The sequence below is a fragment of the Barbus barbus genome, assembly GCF_936440315.1.
Source record: "Barbus barbus genome assembly, chromosome: 24".
Lineage (NCBI taxonomy): Eukaryota > Metazoa > Chordata > Actinopteri > Cypriniformes > Cyprinidae > Barbus > Barbus barbus.
Window position 1 is genome coordinate 23,786,957 of NC_136752.1, and position 14,798 is coordinate 23,801,754.

Consider the following 14,798-nt stretch of genomic DNA (forward strand, 5'->3'; position numbering starts at 1 on the left):
AATTTAACATTTCACTCTACTACAATTAATTACAAGAAAAATAATGCATAAAAATGAACATTTAATCATGCTCCCTGACTCATGCTATTCTACAAAAAACTTGCCAAATCACACTAACTGGGAGCACAGAGCACAAAACGAACAAGGACAGATGGACAAACTCGAATGCATAATGGATTTCTGTGGACTGTGATAGGCTTTGATGATATGGAAATAAAACAAACAATATACTGACTTCTAAAGCCAATTTCTGTGATGTTTATTCAACTCTTGTGCCACAATAACATCTTTGAATTATCCTAATTTAAGGGATATTCGCCTCGTATTAGAAAACAGTGATATTATTTGCGATTAGTTTGATTTATAAGCATATCAAATATCATATACAAGTCTCTGCAAATAGTTTTACAATATTTGTGATTACATAAAGACTATCAACACTAAATCTGCTGCATATTGTAGTTTATTCTGGCCAAGAACTGCCCACTTAGGCAGCCTTCTGACCAACATGTAAAATGACCAACTGTTGTTGATAAGGGTGTGCAGGGCAGATGAATCTGAAATCGATGCAGCCACAACAACAGACTGGCCTGCAACAAAGTGGTAAAATATTCAAATAATGATGCTTCAGAATCCACAAAAACGTAGAAAGATACCAAGGAAATTAGAGCCACACCACCAGATCTTCCATGTCTAAAACAAAACACTTGAATAACTTTGAGTTTCAATGCCACGAGCCTGCAAAATCAGTAGCAATCTGGTAACATGCCTGATAAAAAAAAAACTTGTGCATGCCTGATTCCCTTGTGGGCAGCCAATTGGAACGGGCACATTTCACCAGATGTATTCATCTTTGCGTACAATATGCATCAGACAGTCCATAGGGAGGCTGTCAGAGACTGAAGCTAAGAGGACTGCTTTAACAACGGATATCAAGTTTTTCATCAGCCATAATAGAGTCAAACTATTTTACCAGATGTCCTTTCTAAGAATGCATCTTTGAGCAGTCTCAATAAACACATCCCTTGAGTATACAATATTCTTTTCTTTGCTTCCATGTCAGAATGTTGGGCGTCCAGGCCAGACTGTTAGACCACAGGCATTTATACTTGCCAGACACAAAAACCACCAGAGAGAAAACTCTTATAAATGCTTTAACTATGGACATTTTATCTGTGTTATAGCCTTAGGCAATAAAAAATGGTCTGCTTGGTAATTTAGCAGACCTGGGTGCAATAGGTCCATTTGATTCGCTTTTCTACAGCCATTCCAACAGAAGAAAAGGGTAACAATTTTTTTATTTAGAGCAACTCATGCCATGATGTGAAATGGGTGCCCTACATCGCTGGCCAAAATGGACGACTAATGCACACAGAAAGCCAATCTGCTACATCAATTTTTTACCAGATTAATCTGTAGACAATTTGCAGAAGTTCAATGCACAGTAAGTGGAAAGAAAGAAAGAAAGAAAGAAAGAAGACCTTATGATTTCTAAGTTACATAATTGAGAACGTAATTCTGTTTTTGTTGTGGTTCAGAAAAAAAGCTCTTGTGGTCTAGCAAATGACTTAATTCCCTCTTAATTTTGTCTGCACATGTTAAATCTATATATCCACTGAAAAAAAGTTTTTTTTTTTTTTATCCTAATTTTCTCTTTGAGAGGCCATATACAAACAAATAACCACAAATAAAAAAATAGCATTGGATAAGGGCAATTGGATAAAAAAAAAATTCTTAATTTTTCCCAACTCTGACAACACTACCAATCTATTCTACATGCCATTTTTTGGTGTAAAAACATACAGTTGTTGGGGGAAATTGTGACATAAGAAATATCAAATTTCACATACTGTAAGATCATTCTTTAAAGTAGTAATATAATTGCTTTTATATATTTAGTAATTTTCTGTATTATTGCCACCTTTTATGCTTCCCATGAGGCCATTTGACTGACATGTCAAACAACCAATCACAGTTCGTTTCGTTCAGCGTCACGTTTCACCACAATAACACAACAATGTGTACATAACAATGTGTAAAACTCTCGGACATATTTTAAAGATTCAGTGCCGCGAATTTAAAATTTTTCACATACTTTTGAAAATCAGAGTTTAGTTGATCCTGATAAGTGCTCGTCGTCACCGTTGTAAACATGACGGCTTTCTTCTTTCATGAGGGAGTTTAGCGTCACGGGATCTTTGTTTCCAGGTGGAACATTAAAGAACACGACACACGTCTCCCTGAAATCCTTTAGAATTCAACCAATCTGATGACGACTTTGAAACTCCTGAAGTGTTTCCACTTTTGTGTGCCATATGCATCAGACGATCAGCCAACAGTCCGTGGGCGTGACGTCTGAGGCTGAGACTGCTGTTGCTATGTCCGACAAGCCATGCCACTCTCACACTACTCATCATGTTCTCACAAAAAAACACATTGTGGAGTAAAGAGGACACTGACAACATGCAGACAAGACAGAGCAGGTTACTTCTGGTATTAAACATGGTCACAGCTATCAAATTTTGTTATTTTTTTTAGAAATTCAAACATTAAATACCATTCTTTAGCTCTTTAATGTGTCGTGAAAGATCACTGTAGCACCTCAGAACCAATTGCCATTTCATATTTACTTAAAGCACAAAATAAACATGAATGAACATCAGAATGTATTTTATTTCAACTGCGGAAAGACGTCAACATTTTTCAAGTTTAAGTCCACCGAAGTTAATCTTACTCCCCTGTCGGATTTGTTTGTCAGACAAGATTGCGGAATCTGCGTTATTATTGGTCAGATTGCATGTGAAACAAGCTCTTTGCGAAGGGTCACTTGCCCCCAACCTCCATGATAAAACCATATGTGGCATACCAGCAGCATATGAGCATTTGCCATTTATGTTACCCTGTAACCAATAACATGGAGATAAAATTAAGTTTAAATGGAAAGGCATCACAACTTCAGACTTTGGACATAAAAAGGCTTTTTTTTCCTATACAATCCCCCTTCTTTTCCTCATGAAGAGCGAGAACACTACTGACAGGAGGAACAAGAGGAGCAAATACAAAACATTGCAATACAAGAATGTTTTTCCAACCCTTAAGAGCATCCAACTGAGGGCATCTCAGTTGTGCTCAGAATGAACTCTCCCTCAGAATAGTAGCAAACATGGGGAAAAGGGAATCGGAAAAGGTCAGAGAAACAGAGAGGACAAAAGAGAGCTCAGATCAGACAAAACATCAACGCCCCTCAAAGTTTTAACATCAAACCGCACAAAACCCACGCTAATCCTAAACTATACCAAATCGCATTATAAGACAACAGCTACTCGAGAGTAACTAGCGAGCTTATGATAACAGCCTGCTCAAATGACTCGCTTATGACATCATCCTGCTCAAAGACCGGCTTCTAGTCATGAACACTGAGTAAGGTCTGATTAATAGACACCAGGTGGTGACATCACCCACTATGGCTGATTCTTCGGGTTAATGACCTGCGTGATACATTAACCTACAAACGTCCATTTGGATTAGTGTAGTCACGCTTGCCAGTTGTCATGTGATCTATCACGCACGCCTGATCCACCATGCCAGCTGGTTAGCATGGTGAGACTGTCGCTGGCCACTATCCATTACTGTAACTGAAAGAGTGATTCAAAAGGTGTCACAGAGATAGTCTGGGAAGAGTAAAATTACTCAGCTCTGTGAATTCTCTCAATGTGAATGTGAAGTGCAATGTTGCTGTACAAACACCAGACTGAATCAGACTAGATTAGAAAACATTCTGACGGACGGTTATAACCATCTCAAGCTCTAGAAGAAGCAATAAGTAATCGTTTTCTGCTTTAGTAGGTCAATGAGACTTGGCTTTGTTTCTTTAACTTAAAACTCCTAATTGGCTGTCAGGACCCGTGGTAGTGGGAAGATAAGCATAAATGATAGTGGCCCCAGGCTAATGACACAAGCCCTGCCTTCATGAGCACCATCATCCCTCCGGTGTAATATAACGAGGCAGGGTTTCCACATATAGCCCCATATTATTTCCACTAAGATTACTCACGGCCACATACAACTTAGTGCCGTATCACTGACCACTTGTCAGTTGGACACTTGGGTTCTTGAGTTCTCATGTTCACTTTGGGAAGACACTACAGTTTTTGCACCATTACAACTGACTGACTCTCATCTTTGAACCAAACCTAATTCCACAACTGTATAAAATCACATCACATAGCCAGGCACAGGTGTCCAGAAACCAATTCAGATTAAAAAACCTATGTGAGCAACCTGAAAGGTTGCAGGTTCAAACCCTCCATGAACTTTCACCCAAGCTCACTCTTGTCCCTGTTCACCAATATACCAGTTTTCTTATTCAATTGAAATGCAGTTTGGTAATTCAACATCTAGGCTGCTAAGCGGAAGATTGCAGGTTCGAATCCATGAACTATCACCCGCACAGCAGGTTTAGAAATAACTTGAGTGTTATCACTTACCAATTGCATGCCACATATAAATGCCAGCGTGCATCTACCACTGCAACAGCCCATCTTGCCCTCCTTCGAGTCCGTGTTTCCACGTGGGTCGCTGTAACTCCACAAGATAACGCCGAGGCAACGGGTTTAAAGGGGTCTGTCTTCACTCCAAAGGCGATAGACGCGAATCAAATACGCCCTTCTGATGAAAGCATCCCAAGCGCTCCACCATGTAGGAAGAAGATATGAAGAAAACTGCATGTGTTTGTTAGAAAAGTGGAATTGAGCTCTAACGCAAAGTCAAAGAAATACGAGCAGCACTTCCCTAAGTTAGTGGAGTAATAACGGTAGCTCCAAATCCGGCACTGAAAGACATGTCAGTGTGATCTTCCACGGGTCCGTGTCTCAGAAACAAAGCCACCCAGTGTTGTTTACGCTATCATTGCTCCTCCCTCGCGAGAAAGAAACCGAATTAAAACATTTTAAACAGCAACGATTCGCTTAATTTCTCTAGAAGCCGCGGTGCGCGTTAAGCTGTCCAGCAGGAAATCCACGGGAATGGTGATAAGAGGACAGTAATCCAAGCGCGCGTCCTGTAGGAACCTTTCAGTGCAGCTGAAACGGGTCCCTCAACTACTAGGCTATTGGTCCCTTCCAGCGTTAACTTGCACAGTCCGGGTGTAGAGGAGGACAAAGAGGAGGTGCATCTTGCACCATCTGACGCTCCAGATTGAATGAAGCGCACGCGGTGCTGCTCTCCGCGGGGATGCGACTCGGTTTGTTTCTCACGCAGCGGCTGGTGCTGATGCTGTACAGAGCGCAGATGAGGACCTGGACGTCCCTCAATGCGCCGATGAGCTCTCTGCTCCCTCTCTCAGTGGGCGTGAGAGCAACACGATGAAATAATGACTGTGTGGTGTTGGGGGTCACTGGGGGAGATGCAGATATATAACGGGCTGCAATCGCTTCATTCGCCCTCAGGAAATTCCAGGTCTGAATTTAAACGGCGCCCTCGGTTTTCAAAGTCTACAATGAAAATAAATGTTTTGTTAGCAATATAATAACAATTCGCTTCGTAAGATACCATTAGTGAAAGGTTCTTTTGAAGTACAGTATCGTTTTGACTGCTTATGGAGGGATTCATTTCACGACAACGAACTGACTGTTTGGTCAAACACAACAACAATAATAGCCTAATAATACTAAAAGGTAAACATGAAATAACTTTATGCTTCCGCTAAGAAAAATATCCACTACATAGGAATTAACGAGCCTATGGCGACAAACACTGCGACACTATTAAAAGTAATTTTAATAAAACCAAAGTCCTTCGAGGTTACTTTTAGTACAGTCGATAGGCTAACGGTGGCGCAATATTGGTTTTATGAAACGATACGAAGCGATGAAAGTAGTTCCCATATCCGTCACTCGAGCGGATTGATATAGAAACGGCAAATGTTAGGAAATAGGACCTATACGAATGTCGCGATTGACCAATCAGAATCAAGTCTTATTCCATAGAGACGTGTAATAATATGCAATGTATACTTAACACACTATACATAGGCCTACACACTTTATAAGCATACATGTGTACTTGCTAGTATAGTATAGATTTTATACTTACAGTTAATGCTGGTGCGATGCAATCACTAGACATAAACACAAACACAAACCCACAAAGAAATACACACACAACCAGTCTCTCTATCAATGTTTATGACATGCTTTCATTTTCCCAGCAATCTTGAGTGGCAGTAGTATGTATTTACATTCCGATTTCCGGAGGTAATGACTTCAGGCAAAACCGTGGGCCCCTCCTTCCTGTCATGCTTGTCCTCTGGTCCAGTATAATCTTGGATTAATTTCACTTGTACCTGGGAAAGCGATAGAATTAGCGATAGTGCATGCCACATGACTTATCTGAGTTTTCCAGCCATCATGTCTGGTCCTCACATTTGCCAACTTTCCACAATGTCCAAGCAAGCAAACTATTATAAACAAACCTGGAGGAAATGAAAGCCATTAACCTCAGCACATGACAGAAAACACTACTTTTTTAACATGCCATATATGAACAATCTAGTATTTTGTTTTTCTTGCATGCATTTTTATTCTTTGTTCCCTTAAAAGTCATTATAACTCTTTGAGACATAGCTTCGATTCAGATCTATGATTTGAATTTATTTCATTCACATCACAAAATTTTAATTATCCGCCTGAAAGTGTCACACTGTTTGTATCTGATGGCTCTCTCAAATCTTAATCTAGATTGGGCAAACTGGGGCGAACCATTAAAGAATACGAAATTAAGGAGGACAGCGCATCTGTAGCAGCTGTATGGAGAGATATCGATCCTTTAAAAATTCATGAGCTACTGCAGAGCCCTGACTTCTGTCACTTTAAATTGGACGCCAGACAGATGCACTTTCCTGCTTTGTGCTTTAGTGAGGTTGAACTTTGGGTTCTCCTGAATGTTTTATTTGATCTGCTCTTATTCCATCAGCATGCTATCATAGGATTTTCACCTGCCTAACAGTGAAAAATCAGGACATTATTCTTTCAAAGGTACCTTTGCACCTTAAAAATGCTTTCGTTGACATGCTGAACTGTGGATGTTGAAGCTGCATTGTATCATTTAAATAAAACAATGGTTATTTCACAGATTTACAAGACTGATATGACAGTCGCTGTGGCTTTGAATGCATTTATAGGCCGACTTTGCTGCAAAACAACATATGTTCATATGCTCAATTGTACCACTACATTTTGAGTTGCAATGGGCTAAGGGCTACAGAAATGTACAAATAATTATATACATTAATGTAACCGATGTTTTTTATCAAAAAATATTTACATGAATTAACATACATATATATATACACACACACACATATATATATTATAATGTATAAAGTAATATCAATTGATTGTTTTGGAATATATATATACATAGCAATTTTTTTCAATAAATAAATCTGTCCCACAACATAATTTTGTTGTTGATTTTTTTGGTCCTTCCCTTGAACACTCATTCTGTAGACTTGTATATTACCTCAAGTAACACAATTTGTCAACACACTGCAACTATGAGTATGTGTGATTGCAGCGAGGTACAGTATATTAGAGGTGATTAGTTCACAAAGCCAGTGTTAACAAACAGTAGCAGTCCTGCTTTACGCTACCTGTCGGTATGTCTTAATAAGTGTAACACTGACAGCTGATTACATAAGCTCCAATAATGAGGTGTTCAATAACAGCCTGTAGAAGGGCTGTTCAATTATTTTTTTATTTTTTTAATAAGCCAGTGATTGGCCCCTCTGGGTGTTTCAGTGCCCCCTTGTGGATGTAGGATAACATTTCAGCAACTCTGCATTAAACACTGCCCTCTATTATATGTCAGGGCAGTCAAATGACAGTTTAAATGTGCTGATCATATAATTTTGCATTAAAATATTTACTTTAAAGCTTAACATGGCCACCTGGGCCAGAATTCCACATGCTCCTTTTTGAAAATTATACACACAATTAACCAGTAAAGTTTGAAGCAACAATGCAAGGAGCAGAATTAAAAGTTATTTTCATACATGCACAATAGATGAATCGTGTTCACCACATAAACAGTGTCTTGGCATCAGATAAATACATCACACAATGACTGCTGCTGTGTTAGGGAAACCACAGTGCTTCTGCAGCTCACTGCCAATTTTAACCATTTAAAAACTGCATTCTAGAAGGCCATCAGATATTGATGATAATTTCCTGCCCCCAGTTTGTTTGTTGCACTGTGACTGTTTGATCAAAGTTTGCAAGTGATGCAAGTTGCTGTATATGTGAAGCAATCCACAGAGCAGACAAGAGGAGGTGAATAACTCTTAAAAGTTGAATTGTTTACCCTAAAATTAAAAATCTATCATTTACTCAACATAGAAACAAAAGTCTGAATTCTGAAATTGTACTTTCTTGTAAAAAGTATTCTAACAATCTTCATTTACTAAAAAATGTACACAGTTTAATGACAGAATTGTTATATTTAAGCGAGTTGTTCCGTTAACAGCCAAGCTGTAAGTCTAAACAACCACAGTGCAATTCACTCAACTTTCTATTCGTATTCGTTAAGTGTTCGCCTTACAAACACAGCTGACCCATCAGCCCAGACATTACACATTACCACCGAATGAGGCCGTTAACACAATCTCTGCAATTATCCTACACGTTTAACGTGTGCATTTACAGCCTAGTGTTTTTCAGCACATTTTCTATCCCGAGGCCTCCACATCTGTTTCTATTGATAGCTGCCAGCGAGCTCTGCTAGCTGCCAGTGAACTTGAGAGAGAGAGAATGGTTGAACTTTCATTGTGACGCTCTTAGTGGCACCTTTTAGTGGAGAGCTTTGAAAACGAATGAATGCCAGAAGAACGTCTGCAATGCAGGGTTTTTAATTGATGGTACGGTATCTGAACAAAGAAAGTGCGGTAGGCAGCTGTGCTGCGTTGCGACTCCATTCAGGTGTCCGGCATACTTTCCTTGAGTGGGAATCAGTGATGCGTTGGGTTTCCCATCTCAGCACTTTAATATGTGATGTTGCAGCCCTGTCAACTCTAATTATATATGCGCACATCCAACAGTATTGGGCCACATTCAGTTCAGAGGGATATGTTGCCAAAGAGCATGTCACATGGCCAAATCTTTATACAACTCCAATAATATTGTGGACTTTACAATGATGGAACGTTTGCAATTTTGCCAGCAGGAGCAATTGCAGCTGAGTCACTATCAATATTCGGCTAGCTTTATGGATTGGTGCTGTGGATGAGACCAGCATTACTAGATTGAAACCCAGAGAAAAGATAAAAAAAGGTTACTTTTTCCTATAAATGTCATTCATTACAACCTGATTACTTAAACTGCTCTATGATTAGACATAAAGGACTGTAGCTAAACCTTTAACAGCCTTCCTAAACATTTTATGGTGATAATGTAAGGGTAAAATTAGTGCCACTAAACTTGAATATGATTAAACACTACTATGAATTCTTCATAAAATGAATAAACGGGTTCACTTTTAAAATTACATGTTGAACCATGGTGCTTATGTGGGTGATGCAAGTTTAAAGGAATAGATCAGTCAAAAATGAAAATTAACTCATCCTCAGGCCATCCAAGATGTACTATAGTTCGTTTCTTTATTGGAGCAGATTTTATAACATTATATCACTTGCTCAGCAATTGAACATCTCCAGTGAATGGGTGCCGTCAGAATGAGGACATCTGATAAAAACATCACAATAATCCACAAGTAAGCCACATGACTCTCATCTATCAATTAAACACCATTCCCTGTTCTGTTTTTGGTTGAACTAGTCTGACACGTGATATTTTAACAACAATTTGTCACTGTTAAACCAGCCTTACATACTTGTCATCTCGTTCATTTAAGTCCAAAACGTAATTTTTCATAAAGCAGCCCAGGTAAATACACTGAAATAAATTATAAACGCAACACTTTTGTTTTTGCCCCCATATTTCATGAGCTGAACTCAAAAGATCTAAGACTTTTTCTATGTACACAAAAGGCCTATTTCTCTCAAATACTGTTCACAAATCTGTCTAAATCTGTGTTAGTGAGCACTTCTCCTTTGCCGAGATAATCCATCCAGACAGCATGATTATTGCACAGGTGTGCCTTAGGCTGGCCACAATAAAAGGACTCTAAAATGTGTAGTTTTACTGTGTTGGGGTGGTCCAGGGGGGTCTGAAAACCAGTCAGTATCTGGTGTGACCACCATTTGCCTCACGCAGTGCAACACATCTCTTTCGCATAGAGTTTATCAGGTTGTTGATTGTTGCCTGTGGAATGTTGGTCCACTCCTCTTCAATGGCTGTGCGAAGTTGCTGGATATTGACATGTCCGGTGAGTATGCTGGCCATGAAAGAACTGGGATGTTTTCAGCTTCCAGGAATTGTGTACAGATCCTTGCAACAAGGGGCCGTGCATTATCATGCTGCAACATGAGGTGATGGTCGTGGATGAATGGCACAACAATGGGCCTCAGGATCTCGTCACGGTATCTCTGTGCATTCAAAATGCAATCAATAAAATGCACCTGTGTTCGTTGTCCATAACATACGCCTGCCCATACCATAACCCCACCGCCACCATGGGCCACTCAATCCACAACGTTGACATCAGCAAACCGCTCACCCACACGACGCCATACACGCTGTCTGCCATCTGCCCTGCACAGTGAAAACCGGGATTCATCCGTGAAGAGAACACCTCTCCAAAGTGCCAGACGCCATCGAATGTGAGCATTTGCCCACTCAAGTTGGTTTACGACGACGAACTGCAGGTGAGCTTCCCTGAGATGGTTTCTGACAGTTTGTGCAGAAATTCTTTGGTTATGCAAACTGATTGTTGCAGCAGCTGTCTGGGTGGCTGGTCTCAGACGATCTTGGAGGTGAAGATGCTGGATGTGGAGGTCCTGGGCTGGAGTGGTTACATGTGGTCTGCGGTTGTGAGGCCGGTTTGATGTACTGCCAAATTCTCTGAAACGCCTTTGGAGATGGCTTATGCTAGAGAAATGAACATTCAATTCACGGGCAACAGCTCTGGTGGACATTCCTGCAGTCAGCATGGCAATTGCACGCTCCCTCAAAGCTTGCAACATCTGTGGCATTGTGCTGTGTGATAAAACTGCACATTTTAGAGTGGCCTTTTATTGTGGCCAGCCTAAGGCACACCTGTGCAATAATCATGCCGTCTAATCAGCATCTTGATATGCCACACCTGTGAGGTGGATGGATTATCTCGGCAAAGGAGAAGTGCTCACTAACACAGATTTAGACAGATTTGTGAACAATATTTAAGAGAAATAGGCCTTTTGTGTACATAGAAAAGTCTTAGATCTCAGAGTCTTAGAGTGCAGCTCATGAAAAATGGGGGTAAAAACAAAAGTGTTGTGTTTATAATTTTGTTCAGTGTATAATACACATCATAAAGGCCTCTATTTTGTTTACTTTGCAACTACCGTTTATATTTAAGAAACAAATTCACTATATTTTATTTTTAAAGGTTGAAAAAATTATGAGAATTTAATTTTCCTCATCCAAATGTTATTTTTCAGTGGAAGATTTAAAGTACATTAACATTTTTGTTCACACAACAACAGTTCAGTCACCATGACTGTCAATCTCTGAAAAAAAGGAAATAGAGTAAAACAACAATAAAACCAAAACAATCATTTTAATGCATTTTAAAATGTAATTTATTCCTGCGATGGCAAAGCTGAATTTACAGCAGCCTTCACATGATCCTTCAGAAATCATTCCAATATGCTGATTTGGTGCTCAAGAAACATTCATTATTATGATCAGTGATGAAAACAGTATAGCATTTTAGAAACACTTTTTTCAGGATTCTTCTGTGACACCATAAATGTCTTTACTAACACTGTTGATCAATTTAATGCATCCTTTCTGAATGAAATTATTTATTTCTTTAATAAATAATAATAATAATAATAATGTAATGAGCATTGTGAATGTAGCATCTGGTTTTTGGAAAACTGAAAACTGCTATGCTAAAATAATCCCATTCAAAACCCACGGCTCAATAATGCTAATTCTCCTCCAGCTTTTAAGACTATGAACAGCTCTATAAGGAGGCCTCAACCCCCCAAAAAGACATCCTTATTCATACATTATGATCCCATCAATACTCCCATTAAACCAGAGGCTCAGTTTGCTGTGTTACCTATTTTCTTCCTTGTTTATGGCTCTGTTGTTGTCTAGCACAGCGAACATCCAGATGGCCGGTTAGAACTGACAGGACTAAATTATGATTGGGTTTGGCATGGCAAAACAGGGGTTTGATGCACTCATAACATCCATAACACCCCTCCCTGTGAAATATATTGACAGAGCCCATTAGGCCTATTTTTGTTCTTTTATCCCTCAAATTCTTATTCTCCAAAAGCATTTGAATCAGGGCCTGACCTCTCCTCCCATTATGGTCTTTTAGCGCTGCTTGCTATTGCACTCCAGACAGACTGTCTTTAAGTATTAATGACTTCATCAGCAGTTCTTTTAAATTACCCATTAAGATGCAGTTTTGTCCGATCCTTTACTGCTGGGTCTGCTTCCTCTCACCAACAGCTACAGATCTCACCATGTGAGAAGGAACAAAACCTGACGTCTATTGGGGAGACGAACGCTTCTTTAAGTTTCTGCCTGTGCTGAAGGATTATTTTCCAATGAAGCAGCCCAAATCTGTATCATGCCAGGTTAGTAATGCTAGTCTTACCTAGTAAATGAAATTAAATGGTTTGGAGATAGTGTGTTGTTGTTTTGGCTGACAATTGCAAACTGCAAAATACTTGGTTGTCAAACAGGGGATGCTATAAAAGTAAATGCTTTGTTTTTATAGACAAGTTTATGTATCACATTTTTGTTTCACAACCTGCTGGTTTATTGCTTTCTCTTTCCAGAAACTGTATTTGTATGGCTCACAAAAAGCCATTTCTTTTCTAAATTAGTTCTTTAAAATCATTCATGGATGGAAAGAATTTGGCTACTTTGCCGGATTTTTCATCCTTATAGACTCATCACATCTTTTATAGTTGTTCCTTTTTTATTCATTTTTTTTATTTCACAGACCAAAGAATGAGATGACGTAAAAAACAAATCTGCATATCTTTCAAAAAAGCTTTTCGAAGAAACAGTAAGCTTTATAGGCTGTTGACTAGTTATCCGTCTTATATCACTGATATCCTTGACCTATTCCCAAAAATATTACTCAACAACAAATCTGTAAAGTAAATCTGAATTTTTGTTTCTATATCAGCATCACCGCACTAAGTAGCCATGTCCACAAAATCTCATTGGTCCAACATCCAGCTCCACATAAAAGGTCATTTTACATCAGAAATCCTCTGATTGGCTGTGACTGCATTATGTCGCTCAGCAGTTTTTAGTTCTGCATGGATTACTGATTTTGTTAAGTCATTACAGCCATTTTACAATCCCTTGAAAACAAATTCTTATTCAGAACAGGTTCCAATGATATAAAAATACCAGAGGTGAATGACAGTATGTTTTCTGCACCACTTATTCAATGGGACTAGAACACTTATGGGATCTACAACACAAATGATATTGCCCAATTTTGAGATTCTTTTTGGTGATGATTTCCAAATAAATTGACTCCTAGGAGTTGGTTCTTTTTTAGTGGATCAAAAGCATGCAGCGCAACTATTAGTCCAATTTTCCAAATTAATAACTCCAACAAGTCAACCAAGCAGTGCAACTAGTACAAACCGATTTACAAAAAAGAGGACTTTTATGAGTCACTCTTTTTTAGTGGATCAAAAATATACAGCGCAACCAGTGTAGTCCGATACCCAAATTAATGTGCCTGTTTACACCTGGGGCACGTTCCAGCGCACAACATTTTGCTATGGTTTCCAGGTTGAACGACATGTTTCCAAATGATGGACGAACTGAGCCTCTGGTTTAATGGGAGTATTGATGGGATCATAATGTATGAATTTGCGCTGCAAATGTGAGCATTTTTGACAATCGTTTCTGTCTAATCCGCTCGTTTTATCTCGTTTCACCATAGCTGTCGTTTTTTTTGTCTGGCAGTGGCATCAGGTTTTCCTTAAAATTTCAAATTGGAGCCTCTACAACATCGATTCGGGCACCCAACATCACAACAAGATGATATTTTAATCTCCTTATGTAGCCGAATCTGCGCTGGTTTGAATGGGCCGCCTCCAGTTTTCGCTTTGTTTTGCCTCCAGCTAGCACTGTGACGTAATTGTGACGTCGGCCCTAAAAGGGTCTATTAAAGAGACAGCTCGCACAATGGGTCCAAGTAAAGTCGTTTACAAATGTGTCCGCTGCAGTAGGGTATACGCAACAATTGAAGATCTTAGAAGACATGTTTGTCGAGCATATTTTGCAGTATTAAATACGTATTTATACCAATTTCATCAGGCTACGAAAATTCTTCCAATATAACACAAAGAATGGTCTTCTCAGCTGCGATAGTTGCAACACATCAGAACAGGGTGTTCAACGCACCGCTTCCGTTTAAAAACATTTTGCACCGTTTTGTCAGGGCTGAACACAGCCCCGGTCATTTCATGTGTTTTCGCAAATTGGATATCTATCTTATTTGTTAAAACCTTTCCATTTACACTTGGCCACATAAATGTGTCTTTGCAAAACAGATATTAATCCGATCTTCAATTCCCTCGTTATATACAAATTTAACGGAGTTTACATCATCCAAAGCAACAGATAACGACTGCATTTTATTCATTATCA

General features: G+C 39.2%; 1 protein-coding gene across 2 annotated transcripts in view; it reads right to left on the minus strand.

Annotated features, from left to right (window-relative positions):
* LOC306843741 (sodium/potassium-transporting ATPase subunit beta-1-interacting protein 2) overlaps nucleotides 1–5,345 on the minus strand; it is a gene marked incomplete at its 3' end in the record, with an annotated part of 175,843 nt that extends 170,498 nt beyond the window's left edge. The window contains exon 1 of one of the 2 annotated variants that reach the window (XM_079375388.1): nucleotides 4,488–5,345. In XM_079375388.1, the coding sequence (XP_079231514.1) occupies nucleotides 4,488–4,541 (54 nt within the window). In that variant the 5' untranslated portion in view covers nucleotides 4,542–5,345. The remainder of the gene's footprint in view (nucleotides 1–4,487) is intronic. The other variant, XM_079375389.1, reaches the window with a different exon arrangement.
* Between the last annotated feature and the right edge of the window lie 9,453 nt (nucleotides 5,346–14,798).